Raw genomic sequence first — 26,484 nt, 5'->3', positions numbered from 1 at the left:
AAATATTTTTTAAATATTTATTTATTTACACATATAGAACTGGGGTACAGGCCAGAGGTGTGGTAGGTGAGAGGATTCACCAGAGACAGGGCAAGGAGAACAGGCAGATTGATGAAGTACACTGCTGAGGGGAGCAGCAGGTGGGTCAGGGGAGGTCTGCCTTACCATGTGGGTCAGCTTCCTGGCAGTGGCTTCTGAGAGCTTCATAGTGAGGTGCTTTAACCCTCTGTACCACCAGGGAGAGCCCCCCTAATCCCATTTGTTAGAATAGGTATAAAGTCCCAAGAGTAGCATTTACCATGTGCATTCTTCTAATCGTGCTCATTTTTGTCTGTATAGAATACAGTTCTACAGAGCATCTTTGTCATTTTGGATTATGTTACTGGGCTTTTAACTAGACATTCAGTACTTACTCTCCAGGAGAACGCCGCCTTTAGGCATGATATGGAGAAGTCTTTCACATTAGTTTGTTTCTGTCTAGGTAGGGGTTACTCATATGCTCTCAAGTCAAACAGAAAATGGCCCTACAATACTGCCACTCCCTAGTTAGTTCAGACAAGTGAAGCTGTAAGAACTAATCAGAATGTTAGGGTTCATGTTGTGAAAATGCACTTTTTTTTTTTTTTTTTTTGCTATAGGACATTACAGAAATTGCTAAAGTGGCAGTTCAAGCCTCTCTCTAGCTTTGCTTTCTTTCCAGTGACTTCTATGTTATTTGGTGAGGATGAGTTAAAAGGAATCTTAATAAAATTCCTGTAAGCGTTCTATTTCCTGAAATCCCAAGAGCTAAAAGTGTATAGTTCCTTTACTGCTAATGATGCTAGTAATAGGGGTTCAAAATGTCAATGTCAAAATGTCCCAAATATACTCTTTGACATATTGATTATTTTAAGCTGAAGGCACTTGAGAAGCAACAGATACAGGAAGGGCTCTCTGACCTTCCCCTTCTTATCAAAAAGCAGGTCATAAATTTTCCTAAAGAAATGTGCCTTCCTTATACCAGCAAAAACATTTTATCACTGGAGGTTTAGCTCAAATATCTGTAGAAATACACCTACTTAAATAACCCTTATCTTTCATTCGTCTCCTAATATATGTACAAGTCACTTTTCTACAGTCTACTTTTCCAAAAAGCTTAAGCCCTTTTCTTTTGTCATTTCTCCAAAAGTCCTAATCTTCAGGTCTTCACTTTCCTCTGAAGGCAACTGGGCATAAACAAGATATTAAATAGAATTTGATGCTTTTCTCCTGTTAATCTGTTTTATGTTAGTATAAATTCTCAGCCCAGCCAAAGAACATAAGAGGATAGACCAAGATTCTTCTTCTATCCTCGCTATGGTTCATATCCCTTACCAAATCCATTTTAATATGAAATAGAGATAATATGCTTAAGGAAATAAACATAAGAATAAGAATGTGACATTTACTTACTATTTTTAGTTAACTAAGTTCATGGAATAATTCTCTTGACTTTTGAAACTAGGATTTGGTTTGACCAGACAGACAGGTATAAGCCAACACACAAATCATGTAATTATGTGCTGAGCTATATTTCCATATCCAAAGGCAATTGGATATGGATATGGAAATTGCCTTTTGAAGGCAATTTTGTAAGTTAAAGAATGGATGGGAGCTCTATATGAGAAAGCATTTGTAAACACCAGCTAGCTGAATTTGAACACTATTTTCCGTAAAGATGGGTGTGATGGGAACTCAACCAATCTTTGATAATGACCCAAGCAGTTCAGGACTGTAGCGCAACATTTCCCAAAGAAGGGATGGTCAGCAGGGAATATTCCATGTGGAATGAAGATTCTGCATTTACCTCTCCAGCGAGCAAGAAATGAAAGGTTCATAGGAGTCTATTTTCAAGGATTCTGCTTTTGTCTCAGTGTTGGGAACTCCCTTGAATAATGACGGTGGCTTCCTTCCAGAATGTGTTGATGCTAAGATAAATTTACCATATCTTAAAACAAGAAGCTATTTATATCTCCCATATTGCAAAAATTGTGTTTAACTTAACTGCTTCTTTGTTTTCTATATTTGGCGGCATTTTTTTTTTAAACAATATGCAAAGATTAGAAATTACACAATTTTTTTAAGTAAGCAAGACTTTAAATTCACACAATACCTGGAATCGGTTCTATTTCCACCTCCAACTTGTCACTTGATCTTCAATAAAGCAGAACCATTTCGAACCCTGAAATTCATTGAGTAACAAAAAAATTCAGTGTTTGCCATAAGGATTCAATAATAAAAGTATGCAAACAACCCAAGCATTGGTGTCAAAGACAAAACAGCCGTCATAAAAATAGACTGAAATTCAGAACTATTACTAGGAGAAAACCTCTCTCACTGCAGAACGGGGGTGGGGGGCTGCAGGGGTTAGGGGTGCTCAATTACAAATGCAGGATGGACAAACCAGGAGGCATGCCATGCTTTATTCTCGCCCCCCCCCCTTTTATGTACACCGAGCAGAGCGGCGGTGAGTGAATGAAAAATTACTAAGAGGTGGCAACAGAGGTAAGGGAGGCTTTAGCTAAGCGGCCTGACGGGATCTCTGCTGAAGACAGGCCATGCTAATCAGCCATCACCTGGGAAATGGTGCCGGCCTGAGGAACCTGATGAGATAACGTGGCTGAGATAACGTGGCTGAGATAACGTGGCTGATCTCATATGAAGGATGGGGGACATTTGCGAAACTGACTTCACAGGGATCTTGCTGTCACTGGGTTAATGAGGATGTATACAAATGAGCATGGGTCCAGGTGCAGTTGTCTGACTAACGTTTGTTCAAGCAACAAATCTTGGTCATTGGTCACAGTCTGCTCAGAAAGTTCTGGTTCTTAGTTTTCCTATTAATATTGAGGAACTCCTATTTTCTGTAATATAAGAATATTCTTACTTCTTTGACACATTGAGTTATTTTATAAGTCCAATAAAGTAATAAGGTAGAAAGGTATTGGAAAGCATTTATTTTTTCTTTACAAAGTGATTATTTTTCCTTCTAGGGCTAATATTCAACATTCATGAGTAAGTGCTAGAGTTATTGAGAAGGATTAGTAAAATCCTTGAAATTTAAGTTGTTCAAAGAGTATCTGAGCTCAAAATGTGATGCAACCATGGCACATCTATACCTGCTACCCCCCACGCCCCCCCAGAAACCTCCCATTCTGCCTTGGCATCAGCTTGTCATTTTCTTGGTAGAAATTTTACCCTTGAGAACAACCAAATCCCACTTTGTGGAGGTGTGTTTTAAAGTGGGAGTTTGCTTTATTCTTCCCCCCCTCCTTTATGTACAGAATAGAAGGAAATCCAAATCCTTAAAAATAAAGAATTTAATGATGATCAATCTTTATTGATCTCAGTTATAAATTCACACTAATATTCATCAGTGTGCCGATTTGCCCTGATTTTACAACAAAGTGATGATAACACATAGTGAATTCAACCTGAACAGGCCCTTTCCATGGGGCGGTTTGGGACAATGACACAATTTTCTCTTGGGGAATAGCTTTGAAATTCCATGGCATTTTATGCCATTCTTAGTTTAAAAAATCTTGGACAATAATAGTTCACTCATCTACTGGAGTTTGCCTCCAGTTATCTTTATTTCCCCATATAAGCATCAAAGACACAAGCATAAATATAGCAGGATGACTTGGAAGTAATGAAATATCCTTGAAAAAAATGTTCATCAGTTTTTTTCTCTAAATCAGACCCAAGTTTGGTAAGATATACAATTCCAATTTGTGGAGTGAGTATAATTCCATATTTTCACTTTGATTTGCAAATTCATACCTATGTGATTCTCTTTATATATTTACTTACCTCAGTGCTTTGATGAAATAGTGGATTTTCTGAATATGAGCTACTGATTCTAAAACTCAAGTCAGGCAAATGATGTAAATAAGATAATAAAAGGAGATCATTTCAAAATGCAATTCTGACATAAGGTTAAGTATATTTCTCTCTCTCTTTTTTTAATATTGATTTATGTTTATAGAACTGGGGTACAGGCCAGAGGTATGGTGTGTGAGAAGATTCACCAGAAACAGCGTGGGGGACAGAACAGGCAGATGTACTGAAACACACTGCTGAGGGGAGCATCAGATGGGTCAGGAGAGGCCTGCCACGCCATGTGGGTGACCTCCTGGGCTGGCGATTGGACTTGTGCTACAGTGGCTTCTGACTTCATAGTGTGAAGATTTAACCTGCTGTGCCACCAGGCAGAGCCCAGGTGAAGTATATTTCAAAGCCTCAGTTTTTCATTTTCATAAAGAATTACAAATATTGCTAATGTCTTGTGACTGCAGCAGACTTTGCCCATGCAGCATTTATCGTTGGTTGAATGAGAATATACACTTTGATAATAAAATCTAAACACCATTAAACAGTGAAATAATCTTGTGGAGATATGATAAACACACATTCACACATTACTCTCTCACTACATTCTTTTTAAAAATAGAAATTTATCTACCAGGTTGTGACTCAGCCAACATAGCTATCTTTTTATATCAACATAGCTAAGTAAAAAACTTAGCTGCATATTTAATTCATTGTCTAAGTTTCCCTAATATCACTGCCTTGGCGTATCCCCGTTTCATGCTTTTGCAAAGACAATTAGACAGAGACCTCTGCTCATAAGGTGCCATGTAAAGGCTGAGACAAATATGTAAATTATGACGTGTAAAAGAATCCCTGACCAGTGTTGTAATAAAAATTTAAACATTTCGATTTATTATTTTTGATATATAATTGACATGTAATGTTGTGTAAGTTTAAGGTATAAAATATATTGAATTGATACATTTATTTATTGCAATATTATTATCACCATAGCATTAGGTGATATTTCTATTACATCACATAATTATCATAACTATTTTATAATAAGAATATTTGAGATCTAGTCTCTTAATAGCTTCTAAATATGTACTATAGTATCGTTGACCATAATCACTACTAGCGTGTTAGATCTGCAGAAGTTATTCATCTTCTAATTGAAAATTAGAATTTTTTAGGGGATTAACTTGATTTTTAGATATCATGAAAGACTGCATTGAGAACAGGCCTGACGAGGAACAGAAATAGTCAACACAGAATATGAAGGAAGACAAGAGAGGAACTGAAAAGTACATACAAAGTCTTGAAACATAAGAGAACTTTCTAAAGTCTAAAAGCCATAGAGTTAGTTGTGATAAAATAGAAAGGGGAGGATCTATGAAGTCTTAAAATCTTAGACATCTTGCCAAAGAAATATTATGGAGTATATATTATAGGTAGCTACAGTTGTGCAAAAATTTTAATTATGAGAGGAAATTTTATTTACATTGCTGAGGGGAGCAGCAGGCGAGACAGGAGAGGTCTGCTGTACCATGTAGGTCACCTCCCTGGTCTGGAGTCAAACTCATACTGAAGTGGCCATGGCTTAGCTTAGCAGTGCAGTGCTCCAACCTGCTGCACCAACAGGGAGGACCCTCATGGGTCATGCTTTCTGTGCTATTCCCAAAAGTCATCACTAAGCCCATGATCATTTAGATTTTCTTGTGTGTCATCTTCTAGCAGCTTAAGATTTGCATTTCACATTTAGGTCTGTGATCCATTTTAATTTTTTGAAGAAGGTAAAGTCTGTTATCAATACTCATTTTTATTTATTTTTTGCATGTGGATATACAGCTATTCCAGTATGACTTGTTGAAAAGATCATCTTTTCTTTATTGTGCTGTTTTTGCTCCTTTGTCAAAGATTAATTTACACCATTTATGTGATTCTATTTTGGTCTCTTGATTCCATTCCATTTGTTTATTCTTCACAAATACAACATGGCCTTAATTATATAAAGAGTCACTCTTTATATAAAGAGTGAAAGTTTTGGAGTACCTGTTCTTCAACTTTGTTCTCTTTAATGAATTAACTATTCAGGGTCTTTCATTTAGCATATATATATTTTACAATCATTTTATCAGTATCCACTAAATAGCTGGAATTTTGACTGAAATTGCATTGCATCTATAGATCAAGTAGGGAATAACTGACATCTTGGCTATATTGAATCTATATATGAAAATAAAATATCATTTTTGTTGATTTAGTTCTTTTTCATTTATTTCATCAGTTTTGTTGTTAGCCTCTTGTGGATCCTGTAAACATTTTGCAAATATTTCTCTCCCTTTTCCTTTCTTTTCATTTTCAATTCCATCTGTTCATTTCTGGCATATAGGAAAGCAATTATTTTTATAAACTAACTTTATATCCTGTGACCTCATTTTAATTGCTTTTTTAGTTTTAGAAGGGTTTCAATGGGCTAGTTTGTCTACATGATTATTATTACCAGCAAGCAAAATATAAATTTATTTCTTCCTTCCCAATTAGTATACATTGTATTTCCTTTTAGAAGATCTTAATGCATTAAGTAGGACTACTATACAATATTGAAAAGGAGTGGCAGTACCTTGTCTTCTATCTAATCTTATTGGAAAACCTTCTATTTTCTCATCATCAAGTGTAATATGGACTCTATTTTGAAAATTCATTTTTTGTCAAGTTTAAGAAATTTCTCTGTATTTCTAGTTTACAAAGAATTTTTACTATGAGGTGGTATTGAATTTTATCTTTTTTTTTTTTTTGCAATGAGATGTATTGTAATAATCCTGTAATTTTTCTTTCTAGTCTGCTTCTATGATATTGTTTTTTGATACACCATCCTTGTATACCTGGGATAAATTCCATCTATACTTGTTTTATATGCTGGATAAATTTGATCATATAATTATTTTTATATATTTCTGGGATCAATTTTCTAACATTTTATTGGAGATTTTTACAACTATGTTCAGGAAACTATGTTCTATAGCTTTGATATTCCAGTGTTGTAATTGTCTGGATTTAGTAACAGGATAATGATGGCTTCATAGAATGAATTAGGAAGTATTTCTTCTGCTTCTCTCTTTGAAATCAATTGTAGAGCATTGGAATACTTTCTTCCTCAAATGTTTAGTAGCTTTCACCAGGTCTGTGGCTTTTTGTTTTATAAGGTTATTAAAAAAAGCATTGTTTCAGTTTTTTAGTAACTGTAGACTTTGGCAGACTATTTCTTCTTGTATAAGTTTTAGCACATTGCTTCTTTCAAGGAATTTTTATCTAGGTTGTTAAGTTAGTGGCTATAGAGCTGTTTACTTTGATTTCTTGGTCTGATAATTCCAGCAGCCTTCTTGTGCCTCAGTATGAATTTGATTCTTGCTCTGTCTCTTTGAACCAAATGTTCTGTCTTCTGGTATGTCTGTATTTTTCCTCACTAGCCAGAAATGGTGTATTGGGTAAAAGGAGCTGCGATGAGCTATCACGTGGGAGTAATGTGTGGGCAAAAGGAATGTTCTAAGGTCATATGTTTAGTCTTTGGTTGTTTTAATGAGTTAGGTATTTCCCAACTTGGGTGAAAGAGGTGCAGATAAAACTGTATTACTCTGTTCTGGCAGACTTGTGATGAAGAAAAGAGTGATGTGTTCTATTTTATGATGGTTCCTGTTTTGCTCCCTCTGCTGGAAACACAGGGGTGTTTTCTCCACTACTCGCTCTGAGAAACTGAAGTCCAGGAGGTAAAACTTACAAAATCAGAGTGACCCACTGTGATTGGTCCCAACATATTGTCCTGATGAACCTCTAGCAACTTGTAACTGCAGTTTATGTTTTCCTACCTTATCTGGTTCCCATGGAGGTTTCTGCTGTGATTCTATGGTCTCTCCTCACTCAGAACCAGGAGCTTGTTCTGTGACCTCACTTTCCTTGGGGATCTAAAAAGAGTGGTTGGTTCTTCAGCTTGTTCAGTTTTTATTTGTGGCAACTTCTAAATGACTTATAAGCCCAATCAAAAGCCAGAGTCTCCAAAACTGGATTTTTTTTTTTCAAAGAACACAGCAATGTCTTAGGAGTAATGTACTAAGGATAGCTGTATAAAACACTATTATTTGTACCTTCAAGCTCCTAATTATTTGAAAGGGGCAAGTTTATAGCACAAATCATACCTCTTTTGTTGATTTTATTGACTCCTTTCTTTTCCTTTCAAACGGTCACACTATTCTCTCGTGATCTTTCCCGTAACAATCAAGGACATAAGGAAACACCACAAAGCTGTTCTCTTACTGCTTTCTTCATTAAGGAATAATAAAAATTCTTGGAAATTTAAGTTTTGTCTTCTTTGTAATTCATCTGATATTTTATAATTTAAGAACAAATCTCTGTTGTATTTAAAAGGAAAATACAGAGCTAACACTTCTTAAAAAGGACTTCAAGGGGAAATACAGAGTTAACACTGTATTGTAAAGTTACAGAATTTTTTTGTAAAGTTATAATTTATGAAAGTAGCTCCTAGCCCCATAAGAGGCATGCAGGGTTTATAAAAATATCTTAACAAATTCACTCTTTTTCACATCCTTGTATCTATATGTCTAAAGTGGGCCTTGATACTTAAGAATCCTCATATATTATGTGTCAACAACATAGTAGGTGCTGAAGAATAAGCACAAATCAGGCTAACAGGACATTAATGTTTACTCTTTTACACTTATGAAACTGTCCCAGAAGGTGATAGGAAGCTACACAGGAGTTCATACCAGAAGATCAGGCAATAGTATTTTGCTAAAAAAAAAAAAAATTCTTTATGTGCAATTCTACAGTTCTGTTTTAGCTGTGAACTCATTAGTCTCATAAAATTATTCACTTCATAAGGATTGTTAACTTTGAGATGGAGGCATTATGAACAGGCTTTGTTTACTTCTATGTATACAAAAGAAGACCCAGAATGCAAAGCATGAGAGCTGAGTCTTTCCTCAAAGTTAGATTTGAACAGTCGGGTAAAAGCACAATGAATTTACAGGTAAGCAACTTCCACTAAGGAAAGGAAGGAGAAACATTTACTAAGTGGTAGAACAAGTCAAAACAATTTTTTGATTGCTTTATACATGAATATATAAGCACATATATTAAAACCAGTCCTCTCTCTCTCTCTCTTGTTTACACATACAAGAATTGAGTTATAGGGCAGAGGTGTGGGGCTGAGAGGATTAACCAGAGACAGAGTGGGGAGCAGAGCAAGTGGATCTACACTGCTGAGGGAAGTAGCTTGGAGACAGGAGAGGTCTGCTGTGCCATGTGGGTCAGCTCCCTGGCTGGGGATTGAACTCATGCTGCAGTGGCTGCAGACAGCTTCATAGTGCTGCACTTTAAACCATTGCACCATCAAAGAGGGCCAAAATCAATTCTTTCTGAAGCAGAACTCAGAGGGAGCTATTCCTCATTGTCAGAACTACACCACCAATGAATTCTTTCCTGCTTTTACTACCTGTACTACTCAGTTTTTACTTACCATGTAACCATTTATTATGCTTTAATTTTAACATATATTTGTTATAATCCTTTAATTTCTTGAACATTTGTTCCTTCAACTTTATTGGAAACAGATGAGCAAAATTCTCTTGGTAGTCTGCCTACCTATATTGAGAAATACCACCGAGTGTCTGGAAATGTCAAAATTAAAAAACAAGTATACTTTTGATCACATACATATTCAATAAATATAAATCATGAACTGAAGCAGAGCTCAAAAATTTCCCACACTGCATGAGGGTGTATAAATAAAAGAGACTTTACAAACTTCATCAAGCAGTTTCTGGAATTAAAAGAACTGGCTACTTGCCACACCCCACAGCTTGGAATGCAGACAATCAGGATTTAGGGGGTGTAAGACTTTAACCAAATTAAGATGATGCAAACCATTGCAGTAGTTGGTAGAGAAAACCTGCCCTCCTCCTACTCCAAAAGCCTGGGAAACAGGAAATACAAGTTTAATTAAGATTGCCCTTCTGTAGTAGAAAAGTAATTGTTTCATGTCAGAGATCAGTGAATAAGTATTGCTGATGATGCAATGATCAAAAGACACTTGTCTTCGCTGTTGTGATTTGCTGCCATGCAAATCAACATAAGTTAATTGGTTCATGATGGCTGAACAATTACAGTGAAAAAAAATAAAACTTGCATTTGATCCTTGTTGGGGGTTAATGAAAGGCCAAAGTATGTCCATTGTTGTCAGAGGCATATGCAAGCAAGAGTACTTTTTAGTCAATGTGGAGACTATGCTGGATATAAAGATAACTAAAGCTGGGTGTCCAGATATTGCAAAAACTCTAATTCATAGTGTTTTCATGATTAAATTCATTGCAGCACTATTTACAAAAGCCAAGTCATGGAAACAATCTATGTGTCTAACATCAGATGCGTGGATAAGATGGGCTATATATACTTAATGGAATACTTCTTACCTATTAAAAAAAAGGTGAAATTTTATCATTTGCAACATGGATGGAAATAGAAGGGACTATGCTAGGGAAATAAGTCAGAGGATAAAGACAAACACCAAATTATCTCACTCATCTTTAATATAGAGAAACAAAACAAAGGAACTTACAAAAGGAAACAAACAAACAAACAAACAAAACCAAAAGTCTGGAAATAGTATAGAATTGAGGCTGTCAGAGAGGGTTAGTGAAGGTGTGGATTAAAGAAGAGAGTTGGCCCAATGGATAATGGGAGAAAATTATGGGTGCTTCAGTGGTGGAAATGTTATGGTAACATGTATTTGAGGAGGTGTGAACATGTATCCCTAAACTATAAACAAGCAGTGTAAACTCCATAAAAAATAACACACGCAGGGCCCTCCCTGGTGGCGCAGCGGGTTAAAGCGCAGCATTAAGAAGCTAAAGCCACTTCCGCCTGAGTTCGATCCCCCGCTTGCTCGCCCGGGAGGTGATCCCACATGGCAAGGCGACCCGCCTGCTACTCCCCTCAGCCTGTTCTGTCTGTTGGTCACTCTGTCTCTGGTGAATTCTCTCACTGCCCCTGCACCTCTGGCCTGTACCCCAGTTCTGTATACACAAATAAATAAATCTTATGAAAACCCAAATCCTACAGCGTTAACAACCCTTTGCATTAGGCTTTCTAGTAGGCTCCGTAAAGGTAATGTCCCATAGTAGGTAATCTTGTTGAGAGGCACTGTCTTAGTTTTAGAAACAAAGGGTAAGATAAACAGAACAGACCTTGGTAGCCAAGTAGTGACAACAATTTAATGTCCTCAGTTGGGTTTTTCTACACGACTCAGAATTTTTATTCTGTGATGCATACAAGGGAAGAAGCAATTCATTCTGTGTAACAGCACCCACATCTGGGACAGATAAAGTGTTAAGAGTTGCCCTTTAAGATAAGCCTTTTCTCACTATAGTTAGCTCCTTTTTCCCTGCATGTGTGTATCGTATACTACACATGGGCATATGCATAATATCATCAAGTATTTCCATTTTTTAAAATATCTAGTTTTGTTTTGTTTTGTTTTGTTTTGTTTTGTTTTTAAATACCTATGGCTACATCGGTATCTAGGTCCTTATAGCCTTAGAGAAACCACAATGTTTCTTTTACTGATTATAAAACAATATTTTAATTGACAAAGAAAATGAACAACACAAGCAAAATGTCCCTGGGAAAATATGAAGAAAATTAGATTGTTTGTTTAGTCTGGATGAAGCCAAGAAGCAGCCCTATAGTATTCTGGTGGGAATTTATAATCCATGCCAGTTCTAAAACTGCTAGTTCATTCATCCTGTGTTTACTTGGGAATAGACCCTGGGAAGTAGCATTGCTGTTCACAAAGGATAGTAGCAGGAGGTAAGGTGGGGAAGTGAGGTTCCTCCTGAATCTTGTGGTTTAAAGAAAGAGGATTATGACTTCAAATGTCAAAATTCAAGAATTGGATATAGAACATATAGTTGACTTTATCCCATCACTAGGCATCTCCTGCCCTCAGAAGCAGATTCCCTGTTTGGCCTCATGGTTCTTTACCACTTGATTAACGGTTAGACTTTTGTGATTTCATGAAGAAGCCCCATTCTCTGCAAGACCCTCTCCATTCCTCCTTTACACAGACAAGTCACTACAGTCAGGTGCTGTTAGGAGGCAGAACATAAACTACAAATGCAACCTTACCGGCCCACTTAATAACACACACTTGAAAAGGGATCAACAGCTTGCCAATTTATATTGGAAACATCTGCAGGATATGTGTGAGACAGATTTTAGGGTCCTCATACAAAACCGAAACACTTTCAGGCAGTGGTACTGGTTGCTAAGAAAAAGTTCTTCCTTGCCGTATTGTGAACAATGCTACTTATATAACATTGCTAAAATGTTCTCATGTGTGTTTTGAAGAAACTAATGCAGTTAATCATCACTCCAAGTGACTATATAAAGAAGCACATTTGAAAATTACAAGTTTAATGAATTATGTAATTTTGGACATTTGTCAGCTGTTCTCTCCAGTCCCCACTTCCCCTCCGCTGAGCTGCCTACACTGCGTGTATTTACCATTGCAACATTCAGTGCTATATTCAGTCTCACTAGGTTATCAGAACGATTAAGGAACAATCTTACCTCTTAAATCCTGCCATCCTAATGTCCGAAATGCCTGTTCTTCTTCTGCTTGGTCGTACCTGGAAGGGAGTTGAGGAAGGAAATATAAAAACCTTTGTACGTTCTTCAGATACTTGTAAACATTTCCAGCCCTACCTACCTGACCTTTTTTCAATAAATAATTGTTCCTTCCACTAAAAGTTACCCTTGTGAAAATTTTCAAACTTATCCCGTGGTACCACAGGGATTACACTTGAGGGAGAAATCAAATATTGCACACAAGTGAACAATAAAAGAAAGTAAATAAAGACATAAGCCATGGAAAAGTTTATCCTTAATAATTCTCTGGAGTGTTGTAAAAATTCATTCCATAGATTTAAACATATTGGAATTTAATATTTTTCAAAATTAGAAAACAAATGGCAATCGTTTCACAAAAAAAAAAAGGAAAAAAACATTATCTGAAATGGACAAAAGGCCATGAAATATATAATTATTTCATTTACTCAGGGAGGAAAAGAATAAAATTTTATGTTCTTTATGAATTGTTGTTAAAGCAAAGGTGGGATAAGACTGAGAAGCAAAACCAAGGAGTCAAAAGGACAAAATCTTCCTGAAGAATCTCAAACAATTATGCAAAAAATAAAAGTGGCTATTATCTACTTGGGTTTTTTTAAAGATGATACTAAAATAAGACCCTAAGAATACATGCTATAGACATCATACATTTTTTTTAAAGATTTATTTATTTATTCATAGAGAACTGGGGTACAGGCCATACAGAACTGGGGTACAGGCCAGAGATGCGGAGGGTGAGAGGATTCACCAGAGACAGAGTGGGGTGCAGAACAGGCAGATCTACAAAGTACACTGCTGAGGGGAGCAGCGGGCGGGTCAGGAGAGGTCTGCCGCGCCATGTGGATCTCCTCCGCGGCAGGCGAGGATCGAACTTATGCGGAAGTGGCTTAAGCTTCTTAGTGCTGTGCTTTAACCCGCTGCACCACCAGGGAGGGCCAGACATCATACATTTATACAAAGTATCCAATATTTATTGAGCATCTTCATTCTGTAATTTTAAGGGTATATTAGTCAGAGTTCTCCAGAGAATCAATAAAATATATTCATATGTGTATAAAGAAAAATATTTATTTTTAGGAATGAATTCCTTACATAACTGGAAGTTAGAGAATCCTAAATCCTTGCAGTAGATTAATATGCTGAGAGTTGATGTTGCAATCTCTAGCCAATGATAGGAGATTTAGGCAGAATTTCTTTATTGCAGTTAGAAGTCAGAATTCTGTTCCTTTTATTTGAGAACCCTCAGTCTGTGTTCTTAAAGCTTTCATCTGGCTAGATGAGTCCCATATGCATTGAGGAGAGATTTCTTTATTCAATTCTTGTAACTCAAATGTTGTTTACACCTAAAAAATGCCCTATATACCGCAACATGTAGACATTTGCTTGACGGAACTAATGACCACCATAATCTGGCCCTAGGTTATCACATCAAACTAACTGTCACAGAAGGTTTGTAAGGAAAGAAAAATTTGTGTCTAATTTGGTCATTACTTCTACATTTTTTCTTTTATGGTCATTCCATTGATTTTGATAAATATTTTATTTTTTAAAAAGATTTACTTATTTTTGTATGCAAGAATTGGGGTAAAGGCCAGAGTTATGGGAGGTGAGAGGCTTCACCAGAGACAGTGGGGAGCAGAACAGACAGGTCTACTGAAACACATGCTGAGGAGAGCAGCAGGCCGGTCAGGAGAGGTCTCTGTGCCATGTGGGCCCAATTCCCTGCCATGGGTTGAACTCATACTGCAGTGGCTGTGGAGAGCTTCACAGTGCTGTGCTTTAACCAGATATGCCAGCAAGGAGGGCACCTGAAATAATTTTAAATCTTATAGATGTAATTCCTGTTTAGTACATTGTATTGTAAATTTCAGCCATGGCAAATTTCGCCACTAAATATACTTGGATATATAAAGTCCATTCTTTTCTGCAAGTCAGCATCTGGTGGTTCATACTTTGCTTAATCAACTAACACAGCAACCCACATGTAGAAATAGCATGAAGAACAGAGAGAACAGAGTAGACAGGTGCTAATTAAACTTATACAAATAAAATTGTGTCCTCCAAGATGAAAAGAATGAGAACATTTTGTTCTGACATATTGAGAATCAAAAAATGAATTAAACAGGAAGATATACTAGGATATTTTAAGGGGATTAGCAGATTAGAAACCTACATACTAACTGTCATGTATTCCAAGTCACTTCTGTAGCTTAGCAGAGCCAACTCTTAGTTATATCTGGAGACTGTGTATCAAACTTATTTAAAAAAATATTAATTTATGCATACAAGAACTGGGGTACAAGCCAAAGTTACAGAGGTGAGAGTATTCATCAGAGATAGAGTGGGAAGCAGAACAGTGTATTTCAATTGAAATACACTGCTGAGGGGAGCAGCAGGCGAGATAGGAGAAGTCTGCTGCACCATGTGGGTCACCTCCCTGGCTGGGGATTGAACTCATTCTGCAGTGGCTGCAGATAGCTTCATAGTGCTGCATCTTAACCTCTTGCACTACCAGGGAGGCCCTGGGGCTGATGTAAGAAATTGGGGAAACAGTTTATAAGGGCACAAATGGCCATCTATCTCACCCTAGATAGTGTCCCGTGTCCAGAAACCGCAAACAAAAGATTGCTCACTCAAGATGGTGCTGTCCCGTCAGTGTGTCAGTGTGGACCTGGAGCTTGTGACACCAGCAAACAGTGGGCCAGAATCCAGTTCATGGTAGCAGCAGGAGGTGCTCACAAATGGGACCTCTCAGATGACACCTAAGGAACTCACAGCAATAGTCTGAAGGCCAAACTGGATAGCACTGGATGCTGGACTGGACAGCAACAGAGACAACAGCACTGGACAGCAGTGCTAGATGACTAGAAGCCATGGCCATCTCTCAAAGGTGCCCCAGTGTGGTCAGTAATGGCCAGTTGTGCCATTTACCACCAGTCACCAGGAGGTGGGTATCAGACAAGCCAGTGTTAACAGCTCTAGGGTGATGTCAGAGACAGGTGCAATGGCCAGGTCTCTGCAAAGATCTCATGCTTCTTTCTTTGAAGGTCAGCCATTGAATGCTCCTTTTATCAGAAGCTGGCTGCTGATCCTTCTTTCTTCATGAGCCATGAACAGAATTTCCCAAGCTGGTTCCTGCCCTGCCTTCCATCCTCTTTCAGGGTCCCCCACTATCTAGGCCTGATTGGATCATTTTTAATATGAAGTGACTGATGGGAACATTTACCATCAATCAGCTTGTTTCCCATTTCTAATCTGAATAATTAACTAATGCCTGGATTTGAACCTGATCAGTCCATTCTATGACCCAGTCACCAAATGCAATGAGAAAATATAAAAGGCCAACTTTTATATTGGGTCCTGAGGGACCCGGAACCCCACCTTCACCCCTTAGCAGAGTTGGGTTTAATGACATAAGTGGCACCACAGTGGGTTAAAGCATGGCACTACGAAGCCAGCCACAGCCACTTCACAAGTTCGATCCCTGGCAGGGAGGTGACCCACATGGTGCAGCAGAAATCTCCTGAGTGGCTCTCTGCTCCCCTCAGCAGTGTGTTTTTAATCTGCCTGTTCTGCTCCCCACTGTCTCTGGGGAATCCTCTCACCATCCCCCTGCACCTCTGGCCTGTACCCCCGTTCTGTATGCATACATAATCTTTAATTTAAAAAAAGAAAAAAGAAAGGAGGGGGCCTGTGGCAGGCTCTGCTGGGAAACTGCCAAGTCAACCTGAGTCTCCAGGGGCCTCTCTACCGACCGTGGCTCCCAGGGCGGATTCCAGGAGCTCAGTGCTGGAGCTGGCCCAGTGGGGTCCCTGCTTCTCCGCGCTGCCCTGAACAGTGTGGTGGTGGTGGGGGGTGTTACTGTCTGCCTCCTATGTGGAAGCTCGCTCTGGCACGGGGGAACTTTGCCTCTGCAGTTCCAGTGGGGCTGCATGCCCTGGAGCAGCGTGGCAAGGAAACTTCTACCACCTGCCTTGCTGCTGGCCTCTGCCTGCTGCCTGAGTCCTGTGAGGCCACTGGCAGCCACAGTGAAATGCCTGTTACCCACCACCATGTGCACTGCCCACAAGCAGCCTCTGGGGTCAGGCACTGGAGCTGCGGTAGTGGGGTGTAAGCCGGGGTAGCAGGGGGCCCACTGCTCCTTTCTGAGACCAGCTGCTTACCTGGTGTGGTGAAAATAGGCACGGGGCATGTTTACTATGGATTCAGGCAGATGGAGGGCACCCCACAGCCCCCAGTGGATTTTTCAGGCTTTAATGCTCTCCTGGGGAACCAGGTACACAAGCACACCAAGGAGGGAGGCTGACATGGTGAGGCAGAGGGCAAGGAAGCAGGCAGGCAACAGAGCCCCGGCTCCCTATGTAGCTTTAGACTCTTCCTCAGGACTCTCTCTCTCTTACGCCTCTCTAGGTCTTGTCTCACATGTTGTCACTCCGCTCGTTCTCTTCTCACTGTGGCCACTGCGATGGCTTTTCGACCAGCCTCTAGACACAGGTGTGCATACTTGCACATGCGCACACCCATCCTCCAGGTGTGTACAATGAGACACACGTGCCCCGCGCGCATGCTCACGTGTGACTTCTGCATTAAACCCAGCGAGGCCACAGGTGAGTCAGGGAGCCTAGAGATATAAAAAGCCTGGTTCGTTCATTTACCCTACACCCTAACACTGGCATCACGACACACAGCATCACTTTATTCATTTGGAGGTGATTCAAGTCCAGGATAACTAACATTTCCCTTCAATTTCAATATTTCATTTTATATTAACATAGTTGCATTAATAATTTAAATACTACTTCCAACCAGGAAGCATTTGGATTGTAATGCCCTAGACAGCCACTAGATGCCAGTGACATATCACAATAACAGGAGTCTCTTTTTTCCCTTACTTTCATAACTAATAGTTTTTGAAGAGTCAAAGATTATTTTCGAATGAAAATCAACAATGAAAAATATTTTAAATATGAATCAGTAATCATCTCTATTTGAAATAAGACAATTTTTACCACATATTTTCTGCTCCACACTTGGATTTTTTAGTTGCTCAAATCACAAACTTCATAATTATTAGGAAAAGGATAGGTTTGGCTTTTTTTTTCCCAGAAATAACTAACAATTTTATCCTAAAATGTATTTTTAAATTATTAAATCTCCTTAAATCTTTGTTTTCAAATCTATAAGCAGTTACTATGGTGATGACAATTGTATTACCAACAACTACCATCTAAATATTTTGAAAAAGGATGTTTGTTAAGAGTTTAGGCCACATAGCTCTCAATAAATATTAATTCTAACAAATAATGAAAAGAATTGTTGGATTTAGAATCTTGGCAAAGGGAAAAGTTTAAATAAAAAAAATCCTCTTGAGCTAAAAGATGGAGAAACAAAGAAAAATACAAAGAACAGGAAAAACGGTATATCGAACTGATTTTAGCAAGAGAAGTTCTGATATAGAGTGAAAAATGTACATAACTTTTAGAGCTATAGAGATCAGACTTGGATTGCTGATTCTGCTATGTACTATCAAAGACTGTCAAGTCATTACTTAGCATCATTTAGTTTAGTTTATTTTTTGGAAGACAGAACTCATAACCCTTTAGGGTTAATATGAGATTAAAAAGAAAAAAAAAACGTATAATACAAGTAGAGAAAATAGCCAGTACTCAAGGTTGCCCTTTCTCTTATTTATGGATTTTTATAAAGTCCAGCAGAGACTTTGTATTAAATTTTGATTTTATTATTTCCTGGACTTGAGCTATAGAACACACAGATCCAGCACACCACAACCTCCACTCCCCCACCCCCCCACCGGCCAGCCCCACCACCTTACACAAATGTTTCTCCATTTTAGAGGTGAAGGGAAAATTTCCCCTTATTCTTGGGCTCTTCTTGGACTAGTAAGCAATCAATTTAACATCAGAGGCGCTGTATGACTGCAGATTCTAGAGTAAACGAGAAACACCATAGGAGACTTGTACTTCAGGAGGAAAGCAGGAATCATCCCATGCTGAGACAGTACCTCATAAAATTAGGTATTTTGCAGATAGTCATGCTTGCCCTGCTATAAATACAAGGTCTCTCTGAGAGAAAGTTTATTTCTAAAGACAACCCTAAGCCCTCATGACTCCATCTGACCTTATTGAAACAATCCACATGCCGGGGTGACATACGTGGAAAAGCTGATCTGAACATGCTGGGGAGGTCATCTAGATTTCAGGGAGGCCTTGTTTTCATGTCACAGATTTTCATAATTTAAAATGGTTATCCAAACCCATAAATTATCATCAAACTTCAACAGTTCTCAAATCTTCTGTCTTTGGGATAAGATGTTAATGAGCCCTGAGATGACAAAATGAGGCAGTGTTAAGAATTACAAAAGATGTAGCCATGTAGGGCTTGTGGGAAAGCAGTTTTCGCAGTTTCTCAGACTTTTTCACAGTGACCTTTCAGCCCAGGTGGCCTGGTAGATAATGTGTAGCCTTAAGAGGTAGTGTGCTTGACCTTGTATACAGCTGCTAATGTTTGACCTTGTATACAGTTCACATGTGTGAACATAGTCCTAAACTTGGCTTTATCTATGCCAGTGTGACTTTGTCTATACATCATATACAATCTAATAGGGATACTCTAGGGATCCTCTCATTGACCACTTGCTGGAGACTCACTGACCACTCGCTGGGCACAGGGCCAGGGTTATGGCTGAAGCCCAGAGTAGTTAATGCTGCTGGACGACTCTGCTGTTGCTTTCTCATGATAAAGACTTGTTTCTGCTCCTACATATAAGTTTCATGACCTGCTTTCCTGTCTGCCACCATTGAGAACCTAGCAAGCTTGTTGCTGCGGCCCTACACAGTATTAATCCACTAAATGAAAATGCAGTCAGAAAATGATCTATGTCTAAAAAGAGTGTAAGAAAATAACTTTTCTTACTGATGTATATGATTTTCCCCCTAGGGGTTAAGAGAATTAAATTGCAGATTAATGTAAGAAAAAAATAGTCAAGATTAGTTGATCAAAGTTGACTAATAGATGATACTGTTACAGGACACCCCAATGTGAATTGGGTTGCCTATCTGTGGGTTCTCACCCACGCGCTTAAGATTCAATCCTACTGTGGACACACACACACAACAAAAAAAAGTTTCGTTAATGGGTTTATTTACAAGGAGAAAGGTTAAGGACCAACCCAGGGGAAAAGGAGAGAGAAATACAAGTTAACTAGAATATCCTACCAGTTCTGCTGACCTGGACTCCACTAGCACGCTGAAAACCGATCGAGAGCCAAAACGATCAGCCACGAACCCCCAGGCCAAGAGACCGTAAGCCCACATGTCTGATTTTATCCCAACCTGGCTGCTCAGCTCCACCCTCACGTCCTAGCGTGCTTCTCCTTGGTATTGATGGGATTTGTAGTTCCAGTATCTGGAGTGGGGGTGGAGTCCATGAAACCTGTATGTGTTACAACATGAGTCACAGAAAAGAAAACTAGTAGTAGCGATGTGAAAAGCTTTGTGACCACTCTTCCATACATAAACAGAATTTCCATGGATTAGAACCTATGTGGTTGGTAACCGGAAAATAACATAGAATACTGTTTCCACTTATAGCAGAGAATCTCTGCCAAGGAGTAGAAATCCTGGCATTTTTTAAAGAAGAGTATTAGCTAAGGAGTCATTCTCCATGCCTGTTTTCCAAAGAAACTACTTATTTTGAAATACTGAAAAACTTAGGCATCCATTTGTTAAACCATTTCTTTGACCAATGAAAGTATTTGAGGGCCTCAAGGGTAAAATCAGTTGCTTCTGGCTGCACAGTTTGTTAATCCCAGACACCACATTTCTAACACAAAATTCCTTTGACTTTAGCATTCTGCCTCAAGAGAAACGTCCAACTGGATTCTAGTTTGTTTACTTATTTATCTGTAATTAAATGTGCCTCCTTATGCATAGCAAACCAGAGCAAGCAGACCATTAAAGGAAAATCCCATTTTATGAATCCAAATGAAAAGAATTCCACCATTCGGTAGTTGTAGACATATGGAGAGATTCCTAGACTTTTTATTTCTAACTTATTCAGGAAACAAGGTTATCAACAACCTAAAATATCTCAAAATGGCTCTTTAGCTGCTGCTGATGGTGCAAACCAAACTGAGGAAATAATAGAATCACAGCCTGATCTGGAGGATAACTGGGTGGAAAGCCAAACACTTAACTGAATTGGTCATCCTTTCATTCCCAGGTGGTAGAAAGGTGTTCAGATATCTCCATTATGCTGTTCACTCCCGCTGGCCAAAAAAGGCCGGGGTTTCTCATTAATTTAATGGGAAGCTGCTAAGCCTTTACCATTCTCACCATGAAATGCACCACGGTCAGCAATAACTGTCATTTCTGATTTATTATTGTCTGATAGCTAAAGTGTTGCTATACTTGGAACATCTTAAGGAATCTACTCTCTTTGGGGGACTTTGAATATAGCTATTCAATAAAAGAGAAGCATATTTTAAAAGCCAAATAATAAGCAAACCTATGTTAATGAATTTTTAAAAAATTGCATTCTTTGAAAAGAAGACTTTTGGAGCCTAATCCAAATACTATTAGATGTAGTTGAGAAGCTAAGCTCCTTTTTTTTTTTTTTTTTTAAGGTTCTGGACAATGTCCTTACATTGCAATTTACTGATTAAAGTTACTTTAAATTAAACTTACAAAATATATTTACTGTCTTAGAAGACCATTGTCTTCTAAGATACAAATAGCATTGTAAAGCACACAAAAATATTCTATGGAGCCAGATGGTTAACCTCTTACAGATGAGCAATGTGAGACTAAGAGAACTAAGAGATTAAGAGAAAAAAAGCATCTGGGCACAGGTAACAGTGCCAGTAATCATCAGGGGGCATGAAACCCAGAACATTTAATAACTCAGCTGGCATAGAGATTTTTCACTCTACCAAGCTGCTCTTGGTTGAATTGTTTGGTGGCTCATTTGGGGAAATGAAAGAATAGAGCATGGGAGGTAGAGGGTGATTTTTGTCTTTTCCTCTTCTTTTCAGATAGTCAGATAATCAAATTAACATCAGACAGATAAACAAAGAAAAATAAACAGAAAAGTTTAGTAATAACAAAATGAAAACCAGGAAGTTTAATAATGGGTATACTGGTATATATGATGAGACCCAGTAAAATTTAGTAACTCTCTGAAATGGTTAAGTCATCTCCTTAAATTAAGTCAGCTAAAGGCAAAGGATGTTTGAGGAGGAGGGTATGGAAGTGACAAAAGCAAGATGTGACCAGGGTAAGATTGTTATGCAGATTTAAGTTGCTGCTTTTGTAACAGGGTGGTCCCCAAGAAAAGGGGAACTTCTAGGTTCCCTGCCTCCCACCCCCAGAAGGAGGGTGGAGCTGAGCAGAGAAGAGAAGGATCCTGAAGAAGGAAGCGGGATGGGGAGCCAGAAGGAGACCTGAGGAAGCCACATGGAGCAGAGGGAGACATGTGACGAAACCGTGCTTGTTTCTTGGCCCTGTGCTGGTTGAAAGAGATGTGGGTGAGAGACCTGTGGGGAGGTGACTGTGGCAGTGTTTATATTGATTTTGATTTTGCTCTTTTCCTCCCAGGCTTGTCTGGCCATTTCTTTACTCTTTTCTATGGGTCCCGGCCAGAAGGTGCTTTAGTCTTGTGGCAGGCTTTCAGGCCTTGCTTTGGGCCAATCCCTTTTGGGTGGACTTTTGCCGATGAGGGGATGGGTACCTTCAGGTGTTTTGATTTAGAAATTATATTCCTTGTCTTCCATATTGTATTCTCGCTGTATTAAATTTCCCTTTCATTAAAGTCTTTTATGTTTTGTCTTGATGCGGCACATGGCAGAACCTATTTAGAGCAGACTGGTTTGGGGGTGCAGTGGTGCCCCTCTCTCCCTGACCTATAACAAGTTCAGCAAAAGGCATGCCTTTACAAATGGCAGTTTTTCCTTTATACAAATAAAGGACTCTTACAAGAGAGGAAGCTCCATCTAACCTACAGAATTTCTTCTTGTGAAATAATCCTATACCTACGAGACATGTTTTGAGGTGGCAAATTGTGCTTGTTTACAAAGGCAAATTGATCTCATACCTTTGAACTCTTGGAGGGGGGCCTGGGAGAAAGAACACCTAGCTCAACTACCTTTCATAAAGAGGATGCCATTTGAAACCACTTCAGTGTACAAGAAATGATCACTCTATACCCCTCTGGGTACTTCTTGACTAGCAAATAATAAAACAAGCATCAGAAAGGTGGATAAGAGGAAAAAAACCAATAAGGTGTTTAACAGTAACATGCATATTTGCTGTATACATGAGAGAAACCCATGACTGAGAAATTCACCCATGTGGCTCCAGGAGCTAATTTATATAACTTAGTTAAGCCAATGGTAGTTGGAGGAAGAAAGGAAAAATTCAACTAGGGAGAGCTTGATATGAAAGATGCGGCAAACAATAGGAAGGCAGATTTAGATCTGCCTTCTTTGAAAAGAAATAGGAGGTTAGGTCTTCCTGGGAGAGGCCCAACAAAGAGAAACTTACATACCAATGTTGAAAGCAACTTCCAAGTGTCTTCAGATTCCTTCCCATGAAATAAACCTCTTACCAAAGACAAATTTTGAGGTGGCCAATTTTCGCTCCTCTATACAACATGGGTTGGATCAACATGGATACAGATTGGGTACAATGGAAATTTCAGGATTTTTTTTGAGGGGGTGGGAGGATGGAGTTGACTTGTGGGTCTTTTTCCTCAAGTACAAATAGGACTGAAGTCTAAGAAAGGTTGTTTACATTGGGTAGCATGGGCCCTCCTGGTGGCACAGTGGGTTAAAGCACAGCACTATAGAGTTATCACAGCCAGTACAGCACGAGTTCAATTCCCAGCCAGGGAGGTGAACACACATGGCGTGGCAGACCTCTCCTGACCCGCCCGCTGCTCCCCTCAGCTGTGCACTTCATCAATCTGCCTTTTCTGCTTCTCACTCTGTCTGGTGAATCCTCTCACTGCTCTTGCACCTCTGGCCTATACCCCAGTTCTGTATGCATAAATAAATAAATCTTTAAAAAAATAAATTTGGTAGCATATAAAAGGCATGTAGCAATGTGATTCACCCATATTTGCTATTTAGTAAACATTAAAACTAACCATGCTTCAGAAGTAATTAACCCCTTAAACTTAATCTGAAATCAAAGCTAGGTATGGAGGGAATAAATGAAAGATAAATCTCTCTACGGCCTTCAAAACAGGCTTCCTTGGGTGTCCTCCTGTCTTGTACACAACTTCCCAAGACATACCCTAATATTTTGAGCTGAGCTTAAACAGACATTGCAGATTCATAAGAAACTTATACTACTCCTTTACCTCAAAAAACAAAGTTGGAGTCTTTCCTAAAACTAACATTATTACTAGAAAAAAAATGTATCTAAAAAATGCATCTATGTAGCCAAGTAGACATCTAGCTACAGAGCATCTTCTCTTTGTCATAGGAATCACTCTCTCCTTGTCTTCTGAGGCTCCTCCCCTCTCCCTGAAGTCCTAGACCCTTGTTTAGGGTCTAGTCCTTAGCTCAGTGCACATAGCTTCATTTTGTCTCACTGCCTTTAGAGTCCCCGTACATACATAATTGAATTTGCTTTTTCCTCCTACTTTCCTGTCTGAGGTTAATTTCATTATTCAACAAGCTTGAGAAATAAACCCAGCGGGGTAGAGTAAAATTTCTTCCCCTCTGCAACAAAAACACAAAGTGAGGGAAATGAGTCTGGAGATACAATTTGATAAACTAACGCCAAAATGGAGCATACGAATGTCATCATTTTGTTTTTTTTCAGGAACTATCATATGGTCATATAAGTCTGTTTCCTAAACATTCTATTTTCACTTTAGACTGCCTTGATCTGGCAGTTGCTAGAATATAATAGGAACGACAACAAGAGCACCCAGGAAAATCTTTTTAAAGCAATGCTTTCTTGACAAAATGTATAATATCTTTTTTTCCTTTTGTGCTGTGGTTGGAGAAAAGATGATTTTCTTTTTAAAGATTTATTTATTTAGTTACACATACACAGACAAGAACTAAGGTCTAGGCTAGAGGTGTGGGAGGTGGTGAGAGGATTCACCAGAGTCAGAGTGGGGAGCAGAACAGGTGGATTGACTGAATATACTGCTGAGGGGAGCGGTGGGTGAGACAGCACAGGTCCCCTACACCATATGGGTCAGCTCCCTGATCAGGGATGTGCCTCAGTGGTTGATAATCCTTTGAAAGAGCTGAGACTTAACCCCTGTACCACCAGAGCCCTGGAAAGATGATTTGATTGGTTCTGTGATTATGTGACAGATACACCTTGGTGTTGCGAGGGTTGGTGGGTGCCATTTCCCCATCCCCTATAAATGCTTGCCACGTTGGGTTATGAATATTCAATGAACTGGATTTCCTGAGTTGGGAGCTCTTGGAAATAGGGATGGAGCTGTGACCAGGTGACCTAGAGAAGATGTAAGGCAGGTGGACATGTCTCTTGCATCTCTGGCATTGACTTTCACTTAGGGACTTGAAGGAGACACACGGGAAGAGACACGTGAGGAGGCTGCTCCCTGCCTTGGCAGAGATAATGGCAGCTCTTACCTTCATTTGTATTGTGGTTTTGAATTTGTATCTCTTCTGTCCTAGCTCTTTGTGACCTGCCTAACCCTTTTCTAGGGGTTTCTGGCTAGACAAATGACAAGCTTTTGGGCCCCAGTAACTCTGCTGTAGGGGGACACTTTTTGGTTGTGAAGTTACTCCTCTTTTCTCTTGATGATACTAATTCCATGAAGGAGCTTTCACATTAAGACTCTTTATTTGTGCAGCTGATGAGAGGACCCTTGTTAGAGTGTGTACCTCTTAAAAGTTTGGGATCCTGTGTACGTACCCCTTGGTCATGATCTAATAATTGTTTTTCCTACATATTATTTAACAGAGGCAAATTGCATTGTGAGTTTTCTCCTAGAGTATCTCCTTTCATCTACCAAAAAGACATCAAATGAGAAATTTTGAGATCTGTCTGAATTGCTTCTCTTCCGAAGTTTCACCATGTGGATGGACACTGTGAGCATATTTGGCCTTAAGAGAACTAACAATACAGTCTCAGTTAAATGTAGGCAATCCTTGCCTGTCCAGTATTTGTGAAGCTCCTGGGAAATTTCACTTACTAAGACACAGTTTTCCTCAGGGAACTTACAACTTAGTGCTTGTTTATTGAGTTTATAGACTTACAGAGCTTTTTCTTGTTAAGAAAATGCAAGAAAATCTACAAACCAGTGTTTGTATAGAAACAGGATTTCTGCTTTTAAAGAGTAATTTCATATATGAAGTTGCTGCAATGTAATAATGTAATAAACAGAAGCCAGTTGTATGAAAAAGTCATTTAACATTCTTCCCCTTCCTATGCCCGCCATATTGGTAGAGCATGACTATATTCTTCCCATGCTGCAAGAATTTATCCATACTTTTATCTTAAAGAAATAAAAATCACTTTTTTTCCCTTCTCTGGTCACTCCGCCAAACTCAAAGTCGTGGTGTTCTAGACATACAACCACCCAAACATGGCACCTGGCATATTAAATATTTTAAGCTGGAGGTTTAAGAAAACAAACTGCAATTTGTAGCAGGATGGTCAGTGGGATATCCCTCCATCCTACTCCTTCTTCCCTCAAACAGGTCATGAATCTTCATATATGAAGACTTCTATGTCTTGGTAGTACCAAATATGTCATGTTAAGTTTCTTCCTGTCTGATACAATCACCTCATGTTCTTTAATCTATGATTTTCCTCTATACCTGCTTATTCTTCATCAAATATAACATAAAAATACACTGACCTGTTTCACTGGGTCTTCATTTCCTTAGAAAGTCTCCCATGTCAAGTAAAATATACATCTGATATGTTTCTATGCTTC

General features: G+C 38.9%; 1 protein-coding gene across 1 annotated transcript in view; it reads right to left on the bottom strand.

The window, feature by feature from the left end:
- Window positions 1-13,905, bottom strand: part of USP25 (ubiquitin specific peptidase 25) — a 185,721-nt gene extending 171,816 nt beyond the window's left edge. The window contains exons 1-2 of the mRNA XM_012730671.1: window positions 13,898-13,905; window positions 12,478-12,536 (exon numbers count right to left, since the gene is read on the bottom strand). Coding sequence (XP_012586125.1) covers window positions 12,478-12,536; window positions 13,898-13,905 — 67 coding nt within the window. The remainder of the gene's footprint in view (window positions 1-12,477; window positions 12,537-13,897) is intronic.
- Window positions 13,906-26,484: the final 12,579 nt, after the last annotated feature.

Source organism: Condylura cristata, unplaced genomic scaffold, assembly GCF_000260355.1.
Source record: "Condylura cristata isolate star-nosed mole 26May11 unplaced genomic scaffold, ConCri1.0 scaffold00003, whole genome shotgun sequence".
Taxonomy (NCBI): domain Eukaryota; kingdom Metazoa; phylum Chordata; class Mammalia; order Eulipotyphla; family Talpidae; genus Condylura; species Condylura cristata.
This window is presented reverse-complemented; position numbering and strand designations above follow the sequence as displayed.